This window comes from Melitaea cinxia, chromosome 6 (genome assembly GCF_905220565.1).
Source record: "Melitaea cinxia chromosome 6, ilMelCinx1.1, whole genome shotgun sequence".
Taxonomy (NCBI): domain Eukaryota; kingdom Metazoa; phylum Arthropoda; class Insecta; order Lepidoptera; family Nymphalidae; genus Melitaea; species Melitaea cinxia.
In genome coordinates, this window is record NC_059399.1 from 10,617,225 (window position 1) to 10,645,184 (window position 27,960).

Genomic DNA, 27,960 nt, shown 5'->3' on the forward strand with positions numbered 1-27,960 from the left:
CAATCCCGACCTTGACAAAAATTTAGGTTGGCCGTGGGTGTGAGTGCGAAGTAATTTTATACGCCTTTGATACCTGGTATCTGCCAAAGTAACCATGAGTTGAACTTCATATTTGGCCATTACTTCAACCTGTGTTGGGAGCATGCGCTGAGAAACTTTCAGCTTTTATAAAATGACGAAGGTCTGGCACTCACGGGCTCTTGGGTTAAATTAGTTTGCCAAAGAAGTTTCACTTCTGACATGTGTACTTTGTACGCTCGCACGCTTTTAATGTACACCAAAGACAAATAGGTACATTAAACTTAGATTCACAGCATAGTCTTGGCTTTGTACTGGGCTCATCATAGGAGAGCAGGATCGAAGGAAAAAATTTTTAGTGTTAAGTTTGACTAGTTTATTCGCCTTCTTATTACGTCAGATTTACTAACATTTCAGACAAATGTTTGCATATTAAGAATTATAAAATATGAGGGTGAAAATAAAACATGTAATATTTCTTCAATTTTTTTTTATTCTAAATACATTAATATTTTTAATCAACTCAAATATTCAGTTAAACTATTACAAGCTATTTTATTTTAAACATAAATAATAAGTAATGCAAATGACCAGCATTGCACACTTTTAACTCGGTATTTATAATTTAACTAGATTTTTATTCAATCTTAGTGTTAATACTCCATACCGACAAACATATAACACTGAAACCGCACTGCGAAATACTTAACAGTTAATTCTAAACAAGTAATTCGAAAAAGTGACATGCCAGATGCACATAGACACGATATAATGAAATTAGGAAATCATTGTTCTTTGGTAGTTAGCTAACTGTGACAGATGACTTACATAGTAGGTAAAACGTGAGTAAAAAAGGAGCGAAGATTCGCATTCTGTTTGTAGGTACATGTCGGGTATATATTAATGCTACCCATTGTATTTTATATAGGTACACCAATTTATATTGAAATTAAGATTAACAACGAGAACATTATCAACTAGTTACACATTTTATTAGGTTTAAAGTTTGAGTTATTATTGTAATTTTCGCCAAGATCGGCTAGACTTTGTTCACGTAAGAACTAGAAAAGGTTGCGTGCGCACGTACATCGCGCGCACGTCACACAGATCTAATAGTACAAACATTATTCAAGATAATTTACATACATACTATGTATATTATAACACAAATGTTTCTAAGCGTAATGTTTCTATTACACACAATAATTGTCGTTAAGCGTTTTTTTTTATATTTTTTGTCCTTGCACGACATACTCTAATGCTATGCTTTTAAAATCAGACATTTCATAAAAACGGCGACAGCATTCGTACGTATTATCGCCAAATAGTCTTAATTTACCTACGAACATAATGTACATTGGACCTTCATTCTTGACACAGATGAATGATGGAGCTAATGACATTAAGAATACTTGTAAATAATACTTTTACCATAGGTACTATGTATCAAGTATAAAAGCAAAAAAACCTTAAAAGCAGGTAAACAAATATCTTTTGAGTACTTGGAAGTAAAGAGACCAGCTCATAAATATTTATAGTTATAAAATAACATTGATGGATTTATATAATGCACACACAATACAAGTAATTATTAAGTATTGCCTTTTTATCATAGACATTTATAAACTAGATACAACAGTTGCCAGTTAACAATTATATGTATGAGAAATATATTTCAGTAATAGATCAGATTAGCGATTATGTTTTTGAATAGTTGAAAATGACTGCAAATAGAAATTAGCTTTCATTGACTGCAAATATAGGAGAGCGTTGTGCGCAATTTTTGAAATTAACTTATTTTATTTCGCTATTGCAAGGCCCGGCCCGTGTGCTATATTATGTTTTGCCCTTATTATTTATTTCAGCATACATTTTAACTCTCAAGAGAAAATTTTATTAGCAAAACACGCCTTTGTTAATACTTATTATAATAAACAAACACTTCAAGACTTCAAGCCGTTAGTTAGAATATACAAACATTTAATTCTAAGGGATTCGTGACTTAAATTTGGGATAACAAACTAGAACAAGGGTTGTAATTTACAAAAATAATACATTATTCTAAGAGAAAATAGGAAGATCGCCTGCGATCCTTTTTATGAAATGAGGTGCTACCAGGTTAAGAAAATCAATAAAGCTATTTAATTGGATGAATTTGGTATATGTCTTGCAGTAGAGACAGACCCAATATTCAAGCCATATTCGTAAAAAGACAACCAACAAGTCCGAAAGGCATTTTTAAAAATTTACCTTAAAATAGTTTACATTTAGGAATACCTATTATGTTAATATATTTTGGTGATTAACATCATTATCGCAAACCCGTATTAAATATGAGAAACGTGGATGATATGACAATATAAATTACCCTTTCATACCAATTAATAAGCGTTTTCAATGTCCTTACGTAGCCGAATCGATATACGAAGACGGCATCTAAAATCTACTTAAACGACTTTACGAACCGACGACATACTACTCATGGGAATCGAATGAACGTAATGACCCTTTCTTTGGTTAAAAAAACAAAAATAATAGCCACAAATTTAAAAGTTGAATGTACATCATTGGAGGGACAATTTAGTCGCAAGGTAACTCTAAACAACATTGCATAATGATCACATAATATAAATAACTTTGAAATGTAACGATGTACGGTAATCGTTTCATTTCGAGAGTAAGCGTCAACAAGTATTCAGTGGCGTAGCTAGACGATTCAAATATACATGTTACTAATAAACAGGCTCTTATTGTTTATTAAATATTCAGCCAAGTAGAAAAAAGCCTCTAGATTAATCGAGGGTTAATTTTTCATTCCGACAGCTACGCCACTGGTAACTATTACTACTATCCAACAAGAAACCACATCGGGGCGTTCTTCTTCTGCGTCTACCCTCTACTGCCAGAGCTTCCACCAAACCTGCATTCTTTCAGAGAGTTTCTTACAGATTCCCAGTAGTTTCCGTCACATTCCACCATCACCTTCTCCTTCGCAATCTTCAGAGCCTTCACCCTCTTCAAGTGTTACCTATAACAAAGTTAATATAATTAATAAACATATACTTAAGAAATTGCTATCCTTTTTTTAATAATAGTGACTAGAACTAGTTTCCGAAATCATAATGTTTATCAGATTTAATTACCTTCTAGACTATCGACTGTACAGATTTATGTGTACATGCATTGCATACATAAGTGTTAATATTAATGATTACATACATACATTTATAGCATCTTCAGATTAATAATTTCAAATATGTAATTATTTTTTAAAATAAGAATGTAATACTACAAGATACTTACTTGAAAACGTATCTGTTCGGGGCGGTCATCTTCAGCTCCTGAATGCGTCTGAACTGGAGCAGGTGGTGGTGAGGGCGGTATCATACTTTGGTAATAATCACGATTCTCTTCTAGAGTATCTAAAATATCTTGAGCGTCAGGGTGCACAAGATCTGCCCAAGTCTCCCATAGTGGATGTACGATATAGTCGATAAAGCCAACCTGAGATTTTTCAATCGTTGCATTATGTCTGTCACACATAGGACTAATATCCATGCCATGCTCTCGTTCACGATCACCTTGTTGAAAGAATTCTTCCATAAGTAACGCTACCCACCGCTTATACAGTGGCAAAGGTTTTGTTGGATTGCTCAGATCGGCACAGTGTACGAGATTCTCCAAAACTTGTATTCGGTCTGTGTAGTTATCAAGTAATAGTACACCGCTTCCAGCAACTTTTTTTGTCTCCACCATTGTTTTAAGATCAGCTAGTAAACTCATATGTTTTGACATGTCCGTTGAAAGCACCATATCAATGACCATTTTTCGCAATGTTTGTCTTTGCTTTTTATGAAGATTCGCAAATATATCGCATCCGTCATTTTGTAATAGTTTAAAGGCTACGGCAAGATGATGATTTTCAAGAACAGACTCATCATTGTACATAAGAGCCAATTCAGAACTAGAGTTTACGAGGAACTGATTTGTAAGTCCAGGATGATCAACATCATGAACGCAAGCTGCAAACAAAGCAGCGCACACTTCTAATGGTGTAAAAACAGCATCTAGTGCTGGTGTGTTCAGAAGAACATTTGTTGATTGCGTAACGTCTGCAGCGTGAAGCGAGTTGTGAAACGGATTGTCGCGTACGTAATGTTCTTCTAGAGTAACAGCGAAGGCAAGGAAGGTGCGTGCTGGAATCTGAAGCGTAGATAGTAGCTCTCGCGATGTAAAGGCAGCGTACGCGACAGCCGTTAGAGGGCGACCACAAGATAGATCTCCAATGCGGAAAATATCAACACCCCAGCGATCAATTTCGCTTAAACAACGGCCTAATTCTTCTTCGTGGGGTGTCTCAACTCCATATCGTGGAACGCGTTCTCCAGTGAAGCTGTTTGTGTGTGTAAGTGCTCGTTTCACGCCAGAAATCTGAAAAATAAATATTTTATATTTGTAAAAAAAAATTAAAACGTACATCTACTTGTCTCGTATTTTTGTTTACGTAAAGCCAAATTTTACTAATATGTCAAATAGGCTAGGTAGGTTATAAAGCTTACGATAAATCATGCGTTGCAAGAAGGTGGAAAAGGCTTAAAATTTTCAACTGTTAAATTCTAATTATTATTTTTTGAGGGATTTTTATGTAATGTAAATAGTGTATATTTTAATACATTCAATATCAATACTAACTTGTGACATAGTTCCTCCAGGTCCTCCATGACGTGGCTTTTCTTTTTTCTTTGTTCTTTCAGTGCTTTCATCGACTTGCAGCGACGGTAAATCAAGTTCTTGTTGCTTGTCTGCGAAAAAATTAAAATTTAATCTTTGTTATAAAGTTTATACATTATTTGATTTATGATAATATATCTTCTAAAACAATAAACATTATGTACATAAATAATATTGAAAAAAAGAAGCGTAAATTAAAAATAAAAATATTGATAACATAAGTCAACATGCGGTCTAGTAAGTGATATGATAGCCTAGAAACAGTTGAATAAAACTGCGCAAATAGATAGGTGGGTAAATGAGCATATATTTATTACAATATCTATACTAAAATTGTGTCACTGAGTATCAATGTCGAAAAAAGTAGGCGAACATGTCAAGTGCCTAATGTAATAATTTTATATCAAAATATATTTTTGGGTCACTATTGGTATCTTGGTATCGTTAATTATTTGACTAATCTTCAGTTAAGCAACAATAACGACTAATATTGAGTACAATAATAGTTATATCTATTCTATACTTTTGATATACTATATATTTATTATTTATATTACAAATACTGCCCTGACAGACTTTGTTCTGTCAAAAGCTAATAGTAAAAAAAAAAAATATTAAAATCTTCCGTGGGTCTTAAGGAACATACATATAAAATAAATTAGATGAATCGATTGAGTCATTCTCGAGTTATGCGCTTAGCAACATTCATTTTTATTTATATAGATGATTTATAAGTATTAAAGAGATACAGTGAAATTTTAAAACTTTAAATAAGTACAAATAAAAAATATGATAAGCCATTGATTACGCCGATTGAGAGCGAGATTAAAAATGTAATATACCTATATGAATAATCTGAAAAGAGTGTTAAGATTACGAAGGATTACATTTTGAGATTATAATCGTTTCTAGGTAGCGATCATTTTGTCACGAGCAAGAAGAAAATGTTACGACGTAATTTTAGATACCTTAATCTTTTTAACATACATAATATATAAGTAGTACCTACACAGAGATATATCTATACTCAATTGACAGATACTACGTTCTTTGATAAAAAACAAAATTAGTAAATAATTAAAAATTATAACATTTAATTATTAAGGTTTTGTAGGTAGGTACTGGGTCACTAATATAAATTGTGTTCTATTATTATAAATAGTTAAAATTACATTCCATATCGTGGTCAGCGCGTGTTTTGAAGCTCAAAACAAATTAATTCGAGTACCATCACGCCATCTCTGGTATTTAATTTTATGGCCTCCTGGTATGTATAAATAATTTGGAGCGTTATGAATATATGCTGTCTCTTCCCGTGGGTGTCGTAAGAGGCGACTAAGGGATAACACAGTTCCACTAACACCTTGGAACCTAAAAAGCCGATCGATGGCGGGATAGCCATCCAACTGCTGGCTTTGAAATACACAGGCCGAAGACGGGCAAAACACAAGAGTTCATTCCATTTTTGGCGCGAACTTGTGGAGGCCTATGTCCAGCAGTCGACTGTATTAGGCCTTTTTTTTTGGTATCACCGGGAAACCAATTTACGACAATACATATCCAGGATGCCCGGGTAGGTATTCCCAGACCGTATGTCGGCTTCAGCCCTTGGGGGTGCAATACCGACCAAAACCCCTGCGGGAGCCTTCAGCCGTTTTAATTGGAGGGTGCCGGATCTTCAGGCAACAGGATCCCTCCAGTGACAGGCTGGCCTCGGCGAAAAGGTCAGACTTCTCCTCTATGGGGACTGTCTGGCTCACCTCTGAACAATCCCGACGACGCCGTGTCTAGCAGGATCGGATTCCCATCCCGGCCCGACATGGGCACAGGGGCGTTACTGGAGACGCATTAAGTAGCGCCTCCTATGCACCCCCGTTCGTCGTCTGCGGACGGAGGCCTCGTCCGCGGCCTCCTCTCTTATCCGCTCATCATTCTCCTTCTGGGACATTACTATCTCGCAGAAGGAGACCATCACTTCCAGGACTCGTCGTCGCCGAGCATCGCGGTGATGACGTTCGGCAGTGACAAGTCCCCCCCGAGGACTGTCGTCAGATCGCGACGCAGCGCCGCCCATGGATTGTATTAGGCTTTAGGATGATGAGTGATGGTTAAGAATATTTCTATCGTGTACATTATATTTACGTATGTACAACTATATATACATAAATATATAACAATATAAAACAACTATTTTTTTTATATATACATAAAAAAAAATTCGTGTCACGATGTATATTAGCGGTAAATTCCGAAACTACTGAACCAATTTTTATCAAATTTTGTTAGCATCTGTAATTTGGCCCAACTTGGGAGATTTTTTTTGGGGTATTTTTATCTCCATTATTGATCTCTATATGTGTTATTGCACATTATATGATTATTATACGACTTTTGTGTGTATTTATCGTTTAGTTCTATAAAATCCTAATAGATGGCGGTTTTGGCATCTAAGTTGTACAGATATCCGGTAGATGGCGCCGTATTTCTATTTCTAAATTATAGATAGCGCGTTTGAATATAGAATTTACACATATTTTAATAAATTATAATTAGTGAGCCACAACAACGTGTGACTGGGTGACTCATTACAACCTATACAGTCCACTGCTGGACATAGGCCTCCACAAGTTCGCGCCAAAAATAACGTGAACTCATGTGTTTTGCCCATAGTCACCACGCTGGGCAGGCGGGTTGGTGACCGCAGTACTGGCTTTGTCGCACCGAAGACGTTGGTAGAGAGAGGGTGACTAGTAGCTTGTAATATATTTTCGCTCGAAATTTGTTTATGTGAGAGCTTTGGAGCTTTGAGAACTTTGGATAGCAACCGAATATTTTAATTTCATTATCTAATGTGCCTAGTTTTAAGAGTATTATTAGTTGTTATTCCCATCTCAATTTAATAGTTAATATAAATTTCCTACTACACGTCATGTATTTCAATAAATATTACCTAGTTATTTTGCCTGGTAATTATTAATGAATATATTTATACAAAGTCATTACATATATTATACGAAGACATTTATTATGTACCAGGTAGTTATTTAATTATATAATTACCTATAACAAAATTTAAAAAAAACTCAATAAATAACTCATTAATAACTTAGATAGCATAACATTACGCATATTTTCCAACCAATTTCTCTAATAGTGTTTACTGTTTATAATAATAATAATTACAATTATTGTTTATTGATTATACTTTTGATTGTTAACAAATGATCTTCACAAATTACCAGATAAGGAAAATTTACATTTATTTGGTTGTTAACATACTTTGTCATACAGGTTACTAAGAAATTTATTGTACTTTTAATGGATTCCTATGAAGAATTAAACAAAAGTATCTTTACGTTTAATTATTATTAATATTAAAATAAATTATAATTATTAATATTAGATATTTATAATAATTTAAGTAAAAAAATATAAACGAACTTTTGTACGATAAAGTATGTTTACAACCAAATAAATGTATTAAGTGTATTAATTTATATAAAGGTAAACATTTAAATACATACCTAAGAAGGTCGAGCATATGTACTCCGAGATCTGGTTGCCGGATTTGCTTGACTCTGAGAAGTGACTCAGCTCCTTGTTCAGCATCCTTTTGAACTGAAAATGCAAGATCTCGATTGAACGGGCCATCTTAGCGGCACGGCGTTTCACCCAACGGGCTGGCGCACATCGAACGCACTGTCTCTCAGCACACACGCGCATTTCACAACACATTAAGATAAATAAAAAAAAAGTTTATTCAAATATTTCAAAACTTTATTTGAACGTTAAAATATTTTATAATACGCTTGATCGTGTATAAGCAGCTACTATATGATACGAACGTCCGTTTAGCACGAGTGCTATCGGTGAACTGAAGCGTCATTATATGGGACCTCGTACATAGTGGAGCAATATCCGTCAGCGGCGCCTACATACAAAAATATATCTTCTCAGTATTATGAGTTACTAGTAATCGGGATTCTTAGTGATTTAATTTCCTCTTAAATATAATGGAAAAGTAACATCTGCCAAAAAGGATGAAAAGGAAAACGACACTTGTACTCAAAGAATTAAGTTTACTAACTTACTGAATTTTTGTTACTTGGGAACTAGGTATGAGTTAATGTTACAAATTTAAGGCACCCGCTTTGATACCGAATTAACAATGTAAAAATTGAGAAGTACTAAAACTTTTTTCTATACTCAAACTTTTAATTTTATTATGTTGCAGACCAATGAACATATAATTTGAGAAAACTTAGTTCGAGTCACAATCGTTGTCGTACATTTAATTAGAAATTGGTTTCGTGTGATATTGTGTATAATTGCATTCAGTAAAATAGCATTAAAAAATTATTTAGTTTTACAATATAATTTATCACCATGAATTGCACATATTTCACGTGTAATTTTACAAAATACAGTTTAAATAGGTATGTACCTAGGTATATCGAGGAAGAAGACAAAAGTAGTATTAAAAACAACAGTGGTTTTCTCTTTAGAGTATACAAAATATTATTAAAATACACTTAATATTTTTGATGTTTTACACACTAGTTAAGCACTAATGATCCATTAAATATTGTTGTCCATAGCATTTTACCTCAGTCAGAATTATCCCAGAATGACACTCGAATTTTGTAAATTTAGACATGATCTTGACACAGTTACTTATCACCTTGCCTGTTATCCCTGATGACATACTCGGGATAGGAAGTAAAGCGACCGAGGTCTGACGTGCACAACACATGATATCAATCTTATGTGTGTCGTTTCGAATATGCTAATTCGAAAAGCATTTAACAAATATGCGGGTATATACGGGAACTCAAAAGTAAATCGAAATGTAACGTTAATAAATTTTGTTTGGTATTATTTTTATAAATAAAGTATGTATTCTAGACATTTAGTCTTATCTTTTTATATAAAAAAATTGTCGTAGTTTAAATGCATTGATTAATAGATTATAAATAAATATCTATTAAATACACACATGATCGTCTGTTACTACGATAAGCAACTTACGCCGAGTTGCACGAAACAAAATTAAAATTTAAGTAGAGATTAAACTAATTTAATCACAAGAATTTCATACAATTCTTGCGATTAAATTAGTTTAATCACTACTTAAATTTTAATTTCTTTTCGTGCAACTCGACGTTAATGCTTTTGTTATAGATAACAGCCGGCTGATATGTACATTTAAATAATACCTATATATGTATACATATATACATAAATAAGTACAAAACAAAGTTGATTAGTTTAAAATAATTGTTCTTTTACACAAAACATAATAGTTTAGTACAATCTATTAATAGCCAATAAGCAACTAGATTGACTGAATAGAGCTAACTTATCAGTGCCGTTCACCATTTCTTGTTCAGATCCGCATTGAGTACAAAGGCATTTTATTTTTGTAAACAAATCCAAAAAAAAAAAACAAACGAAACAAGAGTTCACGTTGTTTTTACTTTTTTACACTATAATAAGCGAACATTAACATGCTATAAGTATATATAATGTAATAAAATAATACCTACACTTAATTTTTGTATAGGTAACGATTGCTATATAACTTATACCTAATTTATTTCGAACAGAAATTGTATTAAGAATTCTTTTGTTTAGAAATGTATGTATTAACCTATATAACAAATGAATCATTTTTCATAGAATGTTTCATGAATAAAAGTCATATTATTAAGGAAAATAGGAGCCAAGTTGAGTAAGAAGATATAACTAATGTTTCTGTCTAAAGTTATTATCATAAATTTAAACGTTTATTATTTTAATTAAAATTAAAATTAAATTTAAACGTTTATTATTTAAACCTTGTATCTCTAAATCGTATATGTGTATAAAAATGGTTCGCCTAAATGTATGTACGCACATTTTATTATTCTTTTTTTTTTGTTTATTTTTGTCAGGACAAGGTTTGTATAAAAGAAAATTAAAAAAATCACATATTCACGAAAATCTAAATTAGCCCATACGAAGTTCACCGGGTCAGCTTTTTGACTATAAAGTTTATGTTCTATATAAACAACAAGTACATATAACTATGTATACAGTTACAACCCATTGTATCTAAAACTCAGAAAACTAAAACAGCATTTAAGTAACCATTAGAGTATTCAAGTGCCGGGCGGTATTAATTCAGTTTCTGCTGGTAAGTAGCGGATACTCAATTTACTACATTTCACGACGACGACAGTACCTAACCATCAACGCGAGTGATATCTCTTACACTGTGTAGTCCTCGTACTAATGATAAAAGCTCTTTTGAGGTTCAACTATTTAAACAAATGTACCGACTACTAAATAAAAAACTTATTGATTAAGTTGATAAATACAAAAATTATTACTTAACTCATTATAATCTATACATCAATCTCTAACAAAATAATCTATACAAATAAATAAAATTGGAGTGTCTGTTTGTAATATTAAAATAACCGTTTTTTACTAAACTCATATGTTTGTATACACGCTACACGGTACGTATACCAAAATAACATATTTATAATTTTTGTCGGTCTGTCTGTTTGTTTGTTTGTTCCGGCTAATCTCTGAAACGGCTGGACTGATTTTTGACGGGACTTAAACTGGCAGATGGCTGATGTAATAAGAAGTAACTTAGGCTACTTTTGTTTAACAACTGCGAATTGAAAAATAGCTATTTTTTTAAATTTAAACGGACGAAGTCACGGGCACAGCTAGTAAATAATTAAAAATGACTCAGACTCCTATATTACATTAAAAAATAATTCAATGCTTATATAAGTACCTACCTAAAAATAGCAATACATAATTTTAAAGTATAAGTATTTCACATTAATACTATCTGTGCTCCGTGATTTCACTCGCGGTCATTAATCGAAATAAAATATAGCCTATATTTTAAGATGGACAAAGCTAATATATCTGTGCAAAATTTCTTTAAAATCGGTCCAGTAGTTTTGAAGATTAGCTCGGAAAAACTACGTGACTCGTGATTATTATACATATATATATACGAGTATAATAAATAGATAGATTATGTGATTGCACTTTTATTTAGTTTTCAGCAGCTTATAATTGCAATAACTATACTTTTAAAGTTTTAAATACGTAACAGCAACCACTGAAGATTAAAATTTATTTCTAAAATATATTATTTAAAAACAAGATAAAAGAAGGCAATGACTTTAATACAGAAACAATAATACATTATTTTAAATCACAAAAACGTACATAAAAAGAAGGGTCACGTTGATAGAACGACCAAATAAAACAATCATAATTGTGCGAGTACTAAACAAAGCCCTACGACCAAAGATTAAGAGTAAGGACACTCAGCTTTATTACAAACTGAGTCATAGAGCTTATGACGCTCAATCATGTCATCTAAGAAATCTAATGTTGATGTTGACCACGACGTATATGAAATTCTTTATTTATAAAATACGCATAAGGCGTGTGGTACGTGTCTGGTCGCACGTTTAGTATCTACGTTTGCTTTTTTTTCATATTCTTGTTATCAGGCTATTATTTTGATACATCTGATGTAATTAATTATACTATTGATCGCCCAATGGTCAAAATTCGACCACAATTAATTTAAATTATATTTTGAACATTAAACAAAAGAGTACCTATATGCGTGTGTATGTCAAATATATGGTAGTGCGTGTAATGTTTTTTTATTTTTTATTATTGATTTAATGCATTTTTTATGCATAATTTTAAAAATTATTTGCATTCTCCACTCTTCTCCTTCTCTATATAAAATATAAGTCTGCGAAATTTCATACTCCTTCGTCCACGCGATTTTGTCAAATGGGGTACAAGGTTTTTACTTCGCGTATTAATATATATATTTTAGTAATTAAAATTAAAAAGAAAGAGAAACTCGCCTTTATAAACCTAAACGCAACAAAGACATACAAAAATAAACAACTTTCGCAATTTCATGCGTTTTATTCGCGCGGTGAATGCTTTTTAGATTCGTTAGATACCTATTGTTATTGCCTTGCTTGTATAAATTACATTCCTACACTTATGTATTTAATTGAGATGTCTTACTCAACAAGATCCTCCACTTTATTGGTAAGTCCAGGCGAACGTGCGAACGATTTGATGTTTTCATATATGTACGTCCGAAAGGTTTTGGTTCACTTGTTTTATAACCAGCATATGAGATTTAGATTTTTGTATTAGGTATATATAATTTATCCAAACTTGAATGGGACACTTCTATAGGGAATATAATATATCTGTGTCAAACGTTAAGATTCCAATTAATTTTAATTAATGCATTAAAACATTTAAATTTTGTTTACATTTTTGTAATTCTGCGTCCTTGCCTATGATATAAAGGCCTACTAAGAATATTAAGATCATGTCAAGGATATATTATAGGTAAAGTACACTTGTGTTTTGTAATTCTATGTCAAAAAATTAACGCTTGATTAAGTATTACGAATAAAAATTAAATACAGATGTACTTCAGTAGCAAAAAAATTGTTTTGCTTATAAGACGCCTTAAAGCTATTTTATTGAAAAATAATAGTTGTATAACCTTAGTTAATATCGAAAGAATACTCGTGTAGAGATACGAAATTGAGGAAAAGCTGTTATCAATATGTAACATAAATCTGGTGAATACTAATATATACAAATGACTGACGAGTCTTATTTGTAAACGAGACAAAAATAGTTAAAATGACCATTACACTTTGAAAAATGTTTAACTTTTTTTTACATGAATAAGAGTTTAAGACACACCAAAGTAGTTCGATGAATTTATGAAACCGGATTTATTGCGGTTCTTAAAATGAAAAATTAGACGGTAGATAAGTTAATTTACTTTGAAATCTGAATTTATTACATTCCTAAAATATTTTCTACAATTTCAACGTTTTATCTTATCTATATTTCAATATTTATTTGTCATATCATGCACGTCGTGGTGGACTATTGTTGAATTAACATACAACTTGTTTTGACTTACATCGTTTATTTTTATTAATATGTTGAAGGGTAAAAATAATTAAATTGTTTTCAATACAAATTATTAATGCCACGTATTTAAGTAAAAGCTTACTTAAAATTCAATGGAATTACTTCATAAATAAAACAAAAAATTTCAATAGTTTTAAGAGCAATAAACAATCAATATCTCTTTTCGTTTGAATATTTTCTCGGAACGATTGTTTTACACAAAATTTGGCAAACGTTTGTGTTTCTTTTACGCATTACCTTTCACATCTATAAAGTATTTATAGGAAAACTGCCGTGTTTACTCTGTTCCGAGTAGCGAATTCGCTTATACAACCGTATTACCGTATAAAAATATATTTGATAAAGATTTATCATTGGTAACAAATAATATTATAAACACACGGAAATAATTCATTTGAATTATTTGTATAAGTAATACAAAATTAAAATATATTTTTTTCTTTTACTACCGAAGTCCTATGTAAGTAATGAAGGTGTAAGTTTTTGATTCAAAATATTGGTTTGTTTGCTTCGGTAATGTTGTATTTTTTAAATCCCATTATAGCATATAATTTTGTTCTACTTTACTTTTAATTTATAGATATACTTAGTATGTTTTATGTATGTATCGTAATTTTAATTATGATTTTTACGTTTACTAATAATTGTGTAGAGAAACACCTTTGTATAAGCTTTTCTTGTTTGAGTAACGCTTAATCATGTGTTTCAATATATATAAAAAGCGACTTCTTGAATATTAATTATTGTTTGTGTCGTAAAAGATACACTGAATGAATAATTGTAAGAACATAATCGTATACATCTTGATTAAGACTATCGAAACCATCGTGCCAGATGGGTGGAAAACCAGTATTAACACAGTGATCGATAGTATTAGTCTTCTAATCGAACAGATAGGAACGGGATAATTTTTATTCATCTTTAAATATTGTTATTTTATAGTTGCAATAAGAAACACATAATTATGAGTCATGGTTAATTACTCAGTGTCGAATATTTTCCGATTACATTGCACGTTTTTTATCTATAATTATTGATTATGCGTTAGCGCAGTCGTCACAGCAACTGGTTGATGCACTAACGGTCGCGATTTAGATCTCCGCGGAGTTGGCGTTTGCGGCTGGTGTAGTGTATTTCCGAAACTCTGACAGAGGATACATATTTATTTACGGGTCTTTGAGTGTATTTTCATATAACTTAGAAATATATTAAAAAAAAATATAGATAACATATACATATAATTGAGTATTAACAATTAATCATGTAATCGGTTGCTAAATGAATAATCTTATATTTTAACGAATATAGATAAGATATTATTCGTATATCGTTTTAAAGTGTTGTTTATGGCCATAATCAAAATAGTAGCGGCCGTGACCTACTTCTTGTAGCATTTAACTACATGTATTCGTTTTTAATATAAGTGTACATATCTTCAATAACTATTGATAGCTGTTTTAAAATAGCCACAGTTATGTAGGAGTAGGCGGTATTATGTTTTGTCACGATGTACGTGATCGTGGGAGTGTCCTAGTTTTAAACCACCCGATGACAAGTGTGTTAAAATAGTAATAAAATGTTTCTTGAATTATATTTATATAACCGTTACATAATTAAGAGCAATAAATTTTGATATATAAATGTCACGACTAATAAATGTTTAATGTTCTGTAATACAGTAAACTGTTTAACAAGTGTTAGGTATTAGCAATGGCATTCCTTTACGAATTTTTAGCTTCTAACGGGTATTTATAAATCCAAAAAAATGCCTTCGTGCTACGCATATATATAAATGAAATCTGATATAAATAATGATGGTCTTGAGCTGATGAAAGCTATATAAGATAGATTACATTTCATGATGATTTATTAAAAACCTATGTTTAACGAAACAAATACGATTATAAGATGTAGGATATTTTTTTTTATTTTTTTTTTATTAACACTGATTGCTACAATTAGAGGATTCTAATTGGATTTTTTATTACTCCAATATTACGACAAAATGGCAAAAACTTCAATTTTTTTTTCTGTTGATTACATAATAAAGTTACGTGTTCAATAAGTAGAAGTCGATAAATAATGAAAAAAAAAAAAAATTATATAGTATACAACAACCGTTGTACGTTGACGCCGCGTTGGCGCAACGGTCACAGCCATGGATTGTGCCGGTTGCGCTGGCGGTTGCGGGTTCGATCCCCGCACATGACAAACATTTGTATTGGCCATACAGGTGTTTACCGTGATTTGGGTGTTTGTGCAGTCCTTGTGGGTTTCCCCACCGTGCCTCGGAGAGCACGTTAAGCCGTCGGTCCCGGTTGTTATCGTGTACACCTGATAGTGATCGTTACTCATAATAGGGAATATATCCGCCAACCCGCATTGGAGCAGCGTGGTGGATTAAGCTCTGATCCTTCTCCTACACGACGAAAAAGGCCTATGCCCAGTAGTGGGATATTACAGGCTGAAGCGTATACAACAACCAGTTAAATGTAAAATCAAAAACGCAAAAAATCGGTTATAAATAATAAATTTATTGTAACGCCACACACGGTAAAATACAGTAAAAGAAATTCGATATAATTATACTTGCATTTTAGCCTAGAGTAATAATTTATTGATCCTATTACATCGGTATCTACGTAGACGGCACTGGCAAGCTTGACGTGGAACTACGTCACACGGTTCAATATTTGATTGTTTCCTGAACAGAAACCTTGATAGCGTAACATTTAAGATGATAATATATTGGCAAAAATTTTAATATTAATTGCACTTTTATATTATGCACGCTATTGAGGTTTATGTCTGTAAATTTTACGTACATTTAAGGAACAGTTGTCAATTCCATTTAGAGCCAAATGTACATGTTTTTTTTATAAAATATTCGTTGTTTTCCACTCTAAATTTAATTAGAGTATCCGTGACAATGATCTCCTATAACATAAATGTATAAGTCGCCGCAAAAACAAATACCATGTACATTTGTTATCCACCTGTTGGTAGTTTTTATAATTTAGTTGGTAGTTTTTATAAAAGTATTGGTGTAGCGGTTAAAGCTATTCGAAACGTTATTTAGTATAATTAGGATGTGTAGAGATTAATTTTCGATCTAACTGTAAAAGTTACAATACCAATAATCTATACTAATATTATAAATCTGAAGAGTTTGTTTGTTTGTTTGAACGCTTTAATCTCAAGAACTACAGGTTCGATTTGAAATATTCTTTCAGTGTTAGATAGCCCCTTTATCGAGAAAGGCTATAAGCTATATATCATTCATTACGTTAAGATCAAAATAAGAGCGGAGCATTAATGAAGAATGTTTAAAAATCATGATTCTTTTTTCAAGTAACTATACAACGCGGACGAAGTCGCGTGCAGTAGCTAGTATATAATGTAAAGCTTTTAATACATAAATTCTGTAGCGTCTTTTATGATGTAGTTTAATACAATTTTAAACTTAAAACGACTTCGAATGAATTTATTGTACCATTCAGTGAAATATATAACAGAAACGAAATAGAATCCACGCTTTGCACGCAAAACGAAATTGCACTTCTGTAATTAAAATATAGAGGAAATTATACAATAGACTATTGTAGCTAGCTTGTTGCGACAACCTTCACGTGTGTCGGTGTAGTTAGTGGCAGCGCTCAGAGGTCGACAAATACGTCATACGGTAATCAGGTCATTCAAGTTACCAGACGTAGCTTTTCTGTTTCACTATCGATTGTTTTGTCAGCTGTCACAACTCACAATCCATTGATCGGTTACTATAATTTATTCGTACAAGGTTATTTTTATGATAAAATATTTGTGCACTGACTATAAAAATTTAAAGATTGATTGGTATTGAGAGATTCATTAGAAAGTAATAAAGACAAATAAATAAATCAATGACCGTCGATAAGAGCTAAGATGTCTAAAGTTATAAGTTCTTCTCTTAATAGTAAATTAATGTTTTATTTTTTAATACAAACATTTATAAACACGTTTCAGCTAAATAGCCTAATTAATTTGAATTAGGTGTTTGTAGATTATTTAAAATTGTATTGAGTTATATTTTGGTTTATTCACACTATTTGATACCATTGTTTATAAATACTTTATCAAAATATTCATATTTACAGTTGCGTAATTAGTCATTAACGGATAATAATGGAAACATTACCGTGAGATAACGAAACCAATATTGAGAAGCTCTACGAAAATGTGGTTTTCAGCGTTACATGTAGCTTACGCATTTATTCTTCTTGTTGTATGATTAGTAATTATATTTTATAATATAGTTAATGAAACACCTGGTGAGTCAAAATACATTTTGTAATGATTTTAATTTAATGGAAAACGTATTGAGATTATTCAAAAAAACATTTTTTTATTTTATTTTACAATCCAGATCAGTAAAGCCTTCTGTAGTTCTTCGAATTAGATATTATCGCAAGAATTTAAAGTTTACTTTATAAGAACGTAGTTAAAACTTCTTTAGTCTCTATGATTCACTTTCGGAGTAGACTGTAGTACAAGTCTCGGAAACAACGTCTTTGTCTCAACAAAATCTACATAAAATATCTTTTTACTTTATTTGACTCATGCACGTATAAAGTATCTCGATATTAAATGTATCTATTCAGATATATTGAACAATTTTTGTTAGTTTTATAAGGCGGGCGCCGCCTTTAGTTAGACGGGCTGAGGGCGTACGTGACCGAAGCGACGAAGCGCGAGCAGTGACCGTGGACCTTATCCGTGTAATATTACAACGAGTAGTACATTCCATTATTTATATATATATTTACATCGCTACATTGGATTTTACTATGTAAGCAATCTCGCACGATCGTTTTCTTAAATGTTGTTTAAAAATTTTAAGAATAGATCAGACATAAATGTTACAAGGTTACATAGTGGCATTGGAGAGTCACTTCGGATATCTTAAAGTTACATTTACGTACTTGTAACATGTATTTTAATGCATAGTTATTAAATGAAGTAGACAAGGCCTAGCTATCATAAATACAGTCATTTTAAGTGTATAAATTTGCATGAAATAGAGTCGGTCTTATAAATATAAGAATTAATAGTCATCAATATTAAAAAAAAAAAAAAAAAAAAATAACTAGAAGGTACATGATTGTTGTTATTAGAGATCACTGTGTTGCTGTTGTAATTGTTGACAAAAACTTTTGCTCCCATTAAAGAGATGGATTTGAGGTTATTTCGCCACGATGTTAATTTTTTAGATGTAAATACATGTTGTAAAATTTTTCTACAAGTGTACAATATATCTAGTGGGTTCATTACTCCTTAATTTCTTTCATTGATGTGATCATATTTTTGTATTCTATTAGTTTGTTTAAAATTACGAAGTTTATGATGATAATTTTATAAGCGATTATAATATGATATAATCGAATATCAACAAAATCAGACGCTTTAGATCAAATACCACTAAGCACTAAAATCAAATAAGGTCATCGAGTTTTTATCAGAAATTCTTTAACTGCTCATTTAACTACGGATTTTAATTGCAATTTGAAAGCGGTAGTCGCCTAATTTTTGCAAGTTACATTACAGCTTGAAAGATTTAAGCGTGTGCTGTGAAATCGGTTCAACCTATTATCATTCATTAGAAAGTTTAGTATGAAAAAAAAAGAACAATAACAGATATCAAAGACTGAGGTATAGAAACAAAGTTAACACACAAATGGATATTCATATGACGACTGACGATATAGAGAAGATATCTTCATGTCCTTCGTAATTTATAGCGATACGTCACGCAACTACATATGCCGCTGGAGAACCAATACCGTAATACCTTCCTATCTTGGTTAAGGTCACTGACTTTATTTACATTTTGTGTATATCATTATATTTAATGTAAACTCGTATATCTTCTATACGTATAAAATATATAATATAAGTATTTATGTAAATAAATAATATATTTTTATTGTTCTAAAAAACAACCCAATAAATTATATAATACGTGATGTTTTTTGAGGAATAATCTTTAAAATGTGTGAAGTAATTTTGTTAAACTTGCGAACGATTAATTTTATCGTTTAACACAATACAACAACTTCTAACATTCGTTATAAGTATCGATAATTGATCATAACTCAATTAGCGATGTTAAGTCGTCGTGTTAATTATAACGTGTTAACTATATATATATTTATTCGGTATAGTATTTCATATAAATAGATTAATTTATAAAACAAAAGTTGATCATTCATTACCATGAATTCTCGCCGCATTTAGTGCATGAAATAAGAGTTTATATGGATTAAAATGCACAGTGTATAAACATTTTTATTTTGAAATATGATCCAACCAGAACATCTGATATTTTAAATCGATATATCTAAAGTAAAATGGTTGTAACGGTGATGTACGTAACAATACACGTACTGCAAACATTCAGGTTAGACTCAGAGTGAAGATGTCATTTACCTGCACTTGGGCGAATCTTAATATTTTAGACCACATTAAGTGAATCATAATACGAATTATATATGTTAAGAATTAACTAGAACTTGGTTGTTATTCTTAATGTTATATTTGTCCAACTTCATATTATCAATGTCAAAAACATTATTTTAATCAATATTATAAAACATCAATAACAATTTTTTCCTAAAAACATTGAAAACAAAACAAATTAATCACAGTAAAGGGTCATTATACACGGAAATCTTTTTAATATTATTAACCTTTATTAACATTACGTATGAAATGATAAGCGCTATAGTTTCATATAATTTTGAAAATCTTAAAAGAGTCAAAATAAATTAGTTGCAGTAATCAAGTAAATTGTAAAATATACGTACATCATCACTACATAGTATAAAACAAAGACGCTTCTCGTTGTCTGTATGCTTAGATCTTTAAAACTACACTGACAGTTTTAGAGTTTTCTAATGCAATATTGTAAATAAACACATTTTTTTGTGCATATATTATATTTATTTTTTATTTTATATTTAATACCAGCATTGCACCCGTGCGAAGCCGGGGCAGGCCCAATAAAAAGTGGTCATAAAATGTACTCCAATCTATAAAACACAAATCAAAACAGAATGTTAAGAGATTCATTAAGCAAAATGTAAACCATGAAGAAACTTTTGACTGAACTATGCAAAGTAAATATTTTGTAACCCAAACCTAAATGTACTTAAATATAATTATATTCTGTGCTATACGCACAGATGAATGACAAATGAATAATACTATAATGGTTGCACTTACATAAGTAATCGATATTTTATTACAAAATATGCATATATATTTCAATAAATGAAAGTTTTCATACTTTAAAGGAATTTTCCACTATAATTATATCAAAAGAACTCGAGAAATATTACGTTGAAATTAAATTTCTTAAGAGTATACCTTTGACCTTTGGGAAAGTAATTTACTTCGTTTCAAGGATCACGTTTGATGTGAAAACAAATTAGTAGAGATTTAGCTAAGATATTAATTTTTATTAATTATAAAATTAAAACTAAACAAGTCTATTAAAATAACCAAAATGATAAAAAAATAATTAGGTTTCTTTTGAAGTAAAAGAATATTTTAAAAGTTTTACTGATATTTTTTATTTTTTGTACGTTAGTCACGCTTTCATAAATCTTGAATCATGAATATTATACGTCACTAGCAAAATGAGGTCATTTTTAAATTTTTCGAAACATTACGTATTGTTACCTCTATATAAACATCAATCATGTTACTATTCTGAAAAATGTCTTTATCTATGTACGGATCCCATCGATCATTGATTTCACGTACTCCTGTTATCTGTTAGAAGTATTGCAACTTCGAGTGGTATCTGCATCTGCCATGTTATGATAAATGACGTAATGTACCTACACGTCATTGAGACACGAAAAGTTGTAAACATATCTCATATAATTGATATGAATTACTTGTAAAAGATTTTTAGCATAACAGTTACTCTGAACGAGTGACGTTAATTTATAGGTAGGCATTGTATATATATTGTACTTTTTGTATTAAATTTGTTTGAGTGTTCGTGTTTCTCCAACGTATGATCACCCTCAACAAAGCATGCATGTGATATTCGCATAGCATGTAATTATTTTTCTGGTACACAAAAATGATGTTTCGGTAATGCGAGGCAAGCATTGTGTGTGCACCAAATTAAGCTAGCCTAGGGTCGGAGACAATTTGTTGACAATTTCGAACAAATATTTAGCGCACACAACAAAACAAAATAGCATTTAATTTAATAAAATTTATATTTCCATTTCAAGGATCATATTTTAATGCAATAACCTCAACTATTTTTGAACAAGAATCACTTACAATAACCATAAATTATTACATATCACACATATTACGTAGACTTTGAAACAGTTGAAGTTGAAAAAATATGGAAAGTAACTTATAATGTTATACGAGTGTATGTATCTACTAGTTGGGTTATTTACCTTGAGTGAAGCCATATCTGAGACAGAGCGATGTGTTTGAATGGTCTCGAGTTGGTCTAGACACCAGTCTAGCTCTTCAACTGTTTCTAGGGCCAACTTCATGTAGGCTTCGTCTGTAACAAAAAAAAGATTTTAATTTAAATTTTTCGACATTGTAAATGCTAAGCCGGAGTAACAACAATTAAAACTAAAGTTTTTTTTTTTAATATAAAACGAAGCAACTATATTATGTAATATTTTTATAACTAACATTAACATATGAAAATCGAAATCCATTATCAGCGATGAATTTAGTTTTATTAGTTTTTCGCTAAATTAAACAAAAAAGAATAAAAAACAAATAATAAGTGGACGTAATTCATCTTCACAAGGGTTGAAAACCACGAGGAGGTGAAACAGGAAACGAACATTTGTAGTTAGTCTGAAGTTTCCTTGCGAACGAAGTCGAGAGCCACAACTTGTAGATTACAAAGCAATTAAGGAATTGTGAACATATGCTAAAGTAAAACGTAATGAGACTAAAACTCTACTATTTTCCTCCCTGTTTAGTTAATACTATTTGGATTTTGTACTTTTATTGAAGTAAAATTTCTTTACGCAAGCTTGACTTGGGGAGGAAGCTGGTGAACGCGTGACAAGAGCTTTAAGAAAAGTGTGATCGGGCGAGGCGAACGGTAGTTGAGAGGGAGATGTAATTTAGTGAAGATAGAAAGACAAAGAGTTACGTTCGTAAGTTTTAAACTTCTGTCATATGGTCTAAAGCAGACTCGGTTTTTTTTTAATAATTTTGTTACTATTGTTATAATCATACATCATTATGTAATTATATCATTGAGGGTAGGGTCGACAACGCTCTTACGATGCTTTTGGTGTTATAGACGTCAATAAGCTACGGTAATAGCTTATCATCAGGTGAGCCGTACGCTTGTTTACCGACTTAGTTATATATATAAAAAAAAAGACAGGAAAATCTTAATTATATTGAAATAGCGTAGCCTAAACCGTAAAATAATGGACGTGAAAAACCTTACTTATATATTATGAACTGCTGTGCCCGCGAATTCGTCCACGTGGAATTTGACAAAAAAAAATTCAGTTCGCAGAGTTATAAAATAAATAAATTCCTGGAATAAAAGTAGCCTATGTTACTCCTTATTACATAAGATTGTTATCTGCCAGTGAAAATTCCGTCAAAATTCAAATCGTTTCAGAGCTTAGACGGAACAAACAGACAGACAGACCAAAATTGTAAAAAATGTTATACAATAATATAAAATGGTATATGTACCGTGTTTATTATGCATTTAGTAAAAAGCGGTTATTTTAATTTTATAAAAACAGACACTCCAATTTTATTTATTTGTATAGATAAAGTAGGTATCACTTAGAGACGATTTTTTGAAGAATAATAATCGACAGGAAATCTGTAAAGCACACGCCTAATTATTACAATGGTAGGTACATAAAATAACAAACAAAATCATAGCCTTGTTAAGCTTGTGATGCTAGCTCGATTATCTTTAAAATAAAATTTATAATAGTATTCTTATTTATTCAAAATTAAAGTACGTAATCCTTTAGCTACTATTAGCAGTGGGATGTTAGGTAAAGGCTGAATCGTTATTGTGGTCGTGATAGTACCTAAAATGATACTCGTAGTAATGTTATTGACAATGAACGCGATATCAGTTATCTAATACTACCAATTATTAATAACAAGTCTACAAGCGATAAAAAAACGGTAGTAAATATGATAATTATGACACCAGTTTTAATCATAACTAATCATAAGTAGTGAATTTATCTTTGTATACAACTCAGTATTTTACAGAACGTTTATTTTAATTGTTTGTGGGATCTAAATTTATAAAATTACGGATACAGATTATAAGATATACCGATATAGATTTAATAGGACTGAATTCTCTATCAATATATTGTGTGTCGTTATGGCGGACGTGATTTATGTCACTTAGTGGCAACGCAAGAAAAAATCTTTCTGATTTTAAAAACTACTATTGAAAACTACTATTCCATTAGATTTATGTATTACGATAAATTCGATAATTATATAAAAAAAATATTGGTAACATAAATATTATATTATTGAGCTCTCATCTGTCACATACACACACACACACACACACACACACACACACACACACACACACATATATATATATATAAATATTAAGTATAGTGTAACCATTTGTGTATTTAAATTGTTACTTGTTTCGAGAATATTTTGGTACATTTTCAACCTTAAAGATTAATAGCTAAATAATACTGCTCTCAAGTATTTTTGTGTTCCTGTGGTAAGTAAAGTAGCCGGAGCTTGTGGGGAGGGTTGGAGATAGAGTTAGCAAGCAGTCCATTGTCTACGGTAACCGCTTCCCATCAGGTGGGCCGTAAGCTTTTTTACCGATATAGTCGTATACAAAAAAATTCAAGATACCAATATTTTAATAATGCTTTACAACCTAAACGAAATATATTATTAGAAACGGCCTCAGCGTTTGGTTCCGGTATCAAATAAGCGATAATTTTCTTTAAATGTCGATAATCTGTCAAAGATGCACGCAGAGGTTTAGATAAGGTTCGACCTTCCACGATTACACTGTTGTTGCTAACAAGCACGCTTATGGATCGTGATTGACTACGTCACAATACAGATAACTCGTGAGTTTTGACCTCCTCTTATGTAAATATGGATACATAGCCTGTTACGCCCCATTTAGTGCATGAATCGTAGACGCAGCAAGCTTGCACAATCTTAATAAATGATATAACCAGACAGCAATGTAAAATTACTTGGTTCATTTCTAATAATGTTAAAGCATAGGAAAGCTAAATGTTAACTATTAATTCAACAGTAAAGCTAAGGTTCAGATAGTAAATCGTTTAAGAGTTCCCTTATTAGCTATTTTATTTTTTCCGATTGAAAATCAGAAACTAAAATTAGCATATTATGTATGTGGGTTTTGTTATTATTTTTTCACTTTTATTAAAGTTCAATATTCTGGTTTTTAATGTACTCAATATTTATTTATTAAAGTATTGTTTTGATTTAATCTAATATTAAACAAATGTCAGTATTCTATAAAATATTTTTAATAGCTGAGCGATAAATTTTGTAAGTAAAAATAAATAGTATATTATAGAATATTTAAAGATATTTTGAATTATATTATATGAGACAATAGGATTCGATTCCAGATAGTTATGGGTATCATACTAACATTGCTAAAAATCAAGTACTAATATTATTTAAAAAATCATCTTTAGAAATAGGTGTGTCCATCAATCTACAACTCGACAGTAGAGTAGAGTGGCGGATTATATCTAATACCTTTTCTTATAATGAGAGCGGAAGGAGGCTATTACAGTAAAGTGTAAAACTTTAAATGTTGTCAAAATATTACTATTTAAAATCTAAGAATAGTTTTAAGTGTAAAAAGTACCTTTAGAATCAAGTCAACTTGTGCAATCCATTCTAACTAAACAAAACTTTTGTTTAAAAGGTTTGGTTCTGTTGTTGAAAATTTAACGATTGTTCGGTTTTGATAGTGACATATTTCAAAAGCGCTAGAATTGTTGGCACCTACATTGATTATGAAACCTCGTTTGGCACAAAATTCTGTTTTTACCAAGCATATTGATAACAATCTTTATGTCATTCGAATGATGAAGGAAATATTTTGTTTACATATATATTTGTTATGTTATTTTTGTAATTAAATTCAGAGAAATAGGTGCCTTATTTAAGGTACATATTTAAGCTGTTAACTGTAAGATGCTAAACCCTAAGCTGTTGTGCTAATTTATTAATTACGCATGTAGTATATTAGTTGCGTAAAGTTTCACAACCAAAACGGCGAAATAATGTTGTCAAGATTTTTCCTAAATGTAAGGTTTATGCTTATTGGCAAATAACCACTTATATTAAAAATTGACGTACCTACTCGCAGAAAAAAGTTTTACGGCTGATAGCAATAACCAAACTTCTGTTTTTATTTTTATTTTAGACAGAATTTTATTATAATAAGAATTACGTCAATAATAAGCTATCGTCAGAAAGCTTAATCAGAAATACGTAGATTAATGGGTAGCCTGTAATAATTTCATTTATTAATGAGTTACAGGATACTTACAGATTAACGAAGATATAATTTAAACATTCATGATAGCACAGTCATTTTATGACATACTACTTTAACCGGCGAAAAAATAAATATATGAGAAGAAAACCTTGACAATTTCCTTATGTCGATATTACGTAAAAGAGCTCTCAGATTTGTTATATATCGTGATAAATCACTCGTAAGCATATCTTAATTGAAAGTATACGTAAGAATTGACGTAATTATAATTAGTTGTTTAAATGTCGTTTACATTACAACTAGTTTCATCTGGATTTAATCATTAATCAATCATTAATGATTATATGACGTGAAAATGATTTTTTAAATTAAATACTTTACGCTTCAGCCTGTAATATCCTACTGCTGGGCATAGGCCACTTACCCCATGTAGGAGAAGGATCAGAGCTTAATCCACCACGCTGCTCCAATGCGGGTTAGCGGTTATATTCCCTACTATGAGTAACGATCGCTGTCAGGTGTAGATGATAACAGCCGGGTCCAACGACTTAACGTGCTCTCCGAGGCACGGTGGGAGACCCACAAGGACTGCACAAGCACTCAGACCACAGCAAACATCTGTATGGCCAATACAAATGTTTGTCATGTGCGGGGATTGAACCCGCAATCGCCAACACAACAGCCACAAACCAGTGCTGTGACAATTGCACCAACGCGTCGTCATATATACATATTGTAATAGCAAATATTTTTTGAAAAAAAAATACGATAAATATTATTTATTTAATTTAGATATTTTAAAAAGGTTAAATACTTAATAAAGTTATGATAATGGATGGCTATTAGTTTAGGCTGATTTAACATAAAACTTTTATGTTTAAGCTGAAAGCACTTTTAAGTTGTATAAGGGACCATTAGCGACACGTGTTTATGACGTCATTACAAAGCTATAGCTTTGATGTGCTGTAAAACTAGAATATAATTAACATAAAAGAATATAATATAAATATTATTAGCGCTGTATCGTAACAGATTTTACAATGTTCACATAACATAATCAAATCGTGCATGTGCGCTAGTTTGTAAAATAAGATTTTTTTTTATAACGAAAAATACAGTTGAGTAAAAATACTTATACTTACGAGGCTATACGTTCGAAAATTTTATAATACCATATAAAATGTATTACCACAATGTATTCGTTAAATAGAAACTTTCTTGAACTGAACGTAATCAATCTATATCCACTGCTGGACATTTATACACACTCCTTTTCTCTTTATAGGAGAAGGAAATATAATATATTCATCAATAATTACCAGACAAAATAACTAGGTATTATTTATTGAAATACATGTGTATTAGGAAATTTAGATTAGCTATTAATTTTGAGACAGAAATAACAACTAATAATACTCTAAAAAAAAGGGCACATTAGATAATGAATTTAAATATTTGGTTGCTTTCCAAAGTTCTTAGAAGTCTCTCACACAAACAAATTTCGAGCGAAAATATATTACAAGCTACTATAGCAGGGGTTCCCAAACTTATTTTGTCTACTGCCCACTTTGAGAATAAATTATTTTTTAGTGGATCCATTTTTTCATCAACTAAGAAACCACTATAACTTCAAATTAAAT

At 31.0% G+C, this 27,960-nt stretch overlaps 1 protein-coding gene across 1 annotated transcript in view; it reads right to left on the bottom strand.

Annotated features, from left to right (window-relative positions):
• Nucleotides 1-491: 491 nt before the first annotated feature.
• LOC123654348 (cAMP-specific 3',5'-cyclic phosphodiesterase) overlaps nt 492-27,960 on the bottom strand; it is a 69,497-nt gene continuing 42,028 nt past the window's right edge. The window contains exons 5-9 of the mRNA XM_045590260.1: nt 22,221-22,333; nt 8,274-8,367; nt 4,711-4,820; nt 3,322-4,449; nt 492-3,046 (exon numbers count right to left, since the gene is read on the bottom strand). Coding sequence (XP_045446216.1) covers nt 2,984-3,046; nt 3,322-4,449; nt 4,711-4,820; nt 8,274-8,367; nt 22,221-22,333 — 1,508 coding nt within the window. The 3' untranslated portion in view covers nt 492-2,983. The remainder of the gene's footprint in view (nt 3,047-3,321; nt 4,450-4,710; nt 4,821-8,273; nt 8,368-22,220; nt 22,334-27,960) is intronic.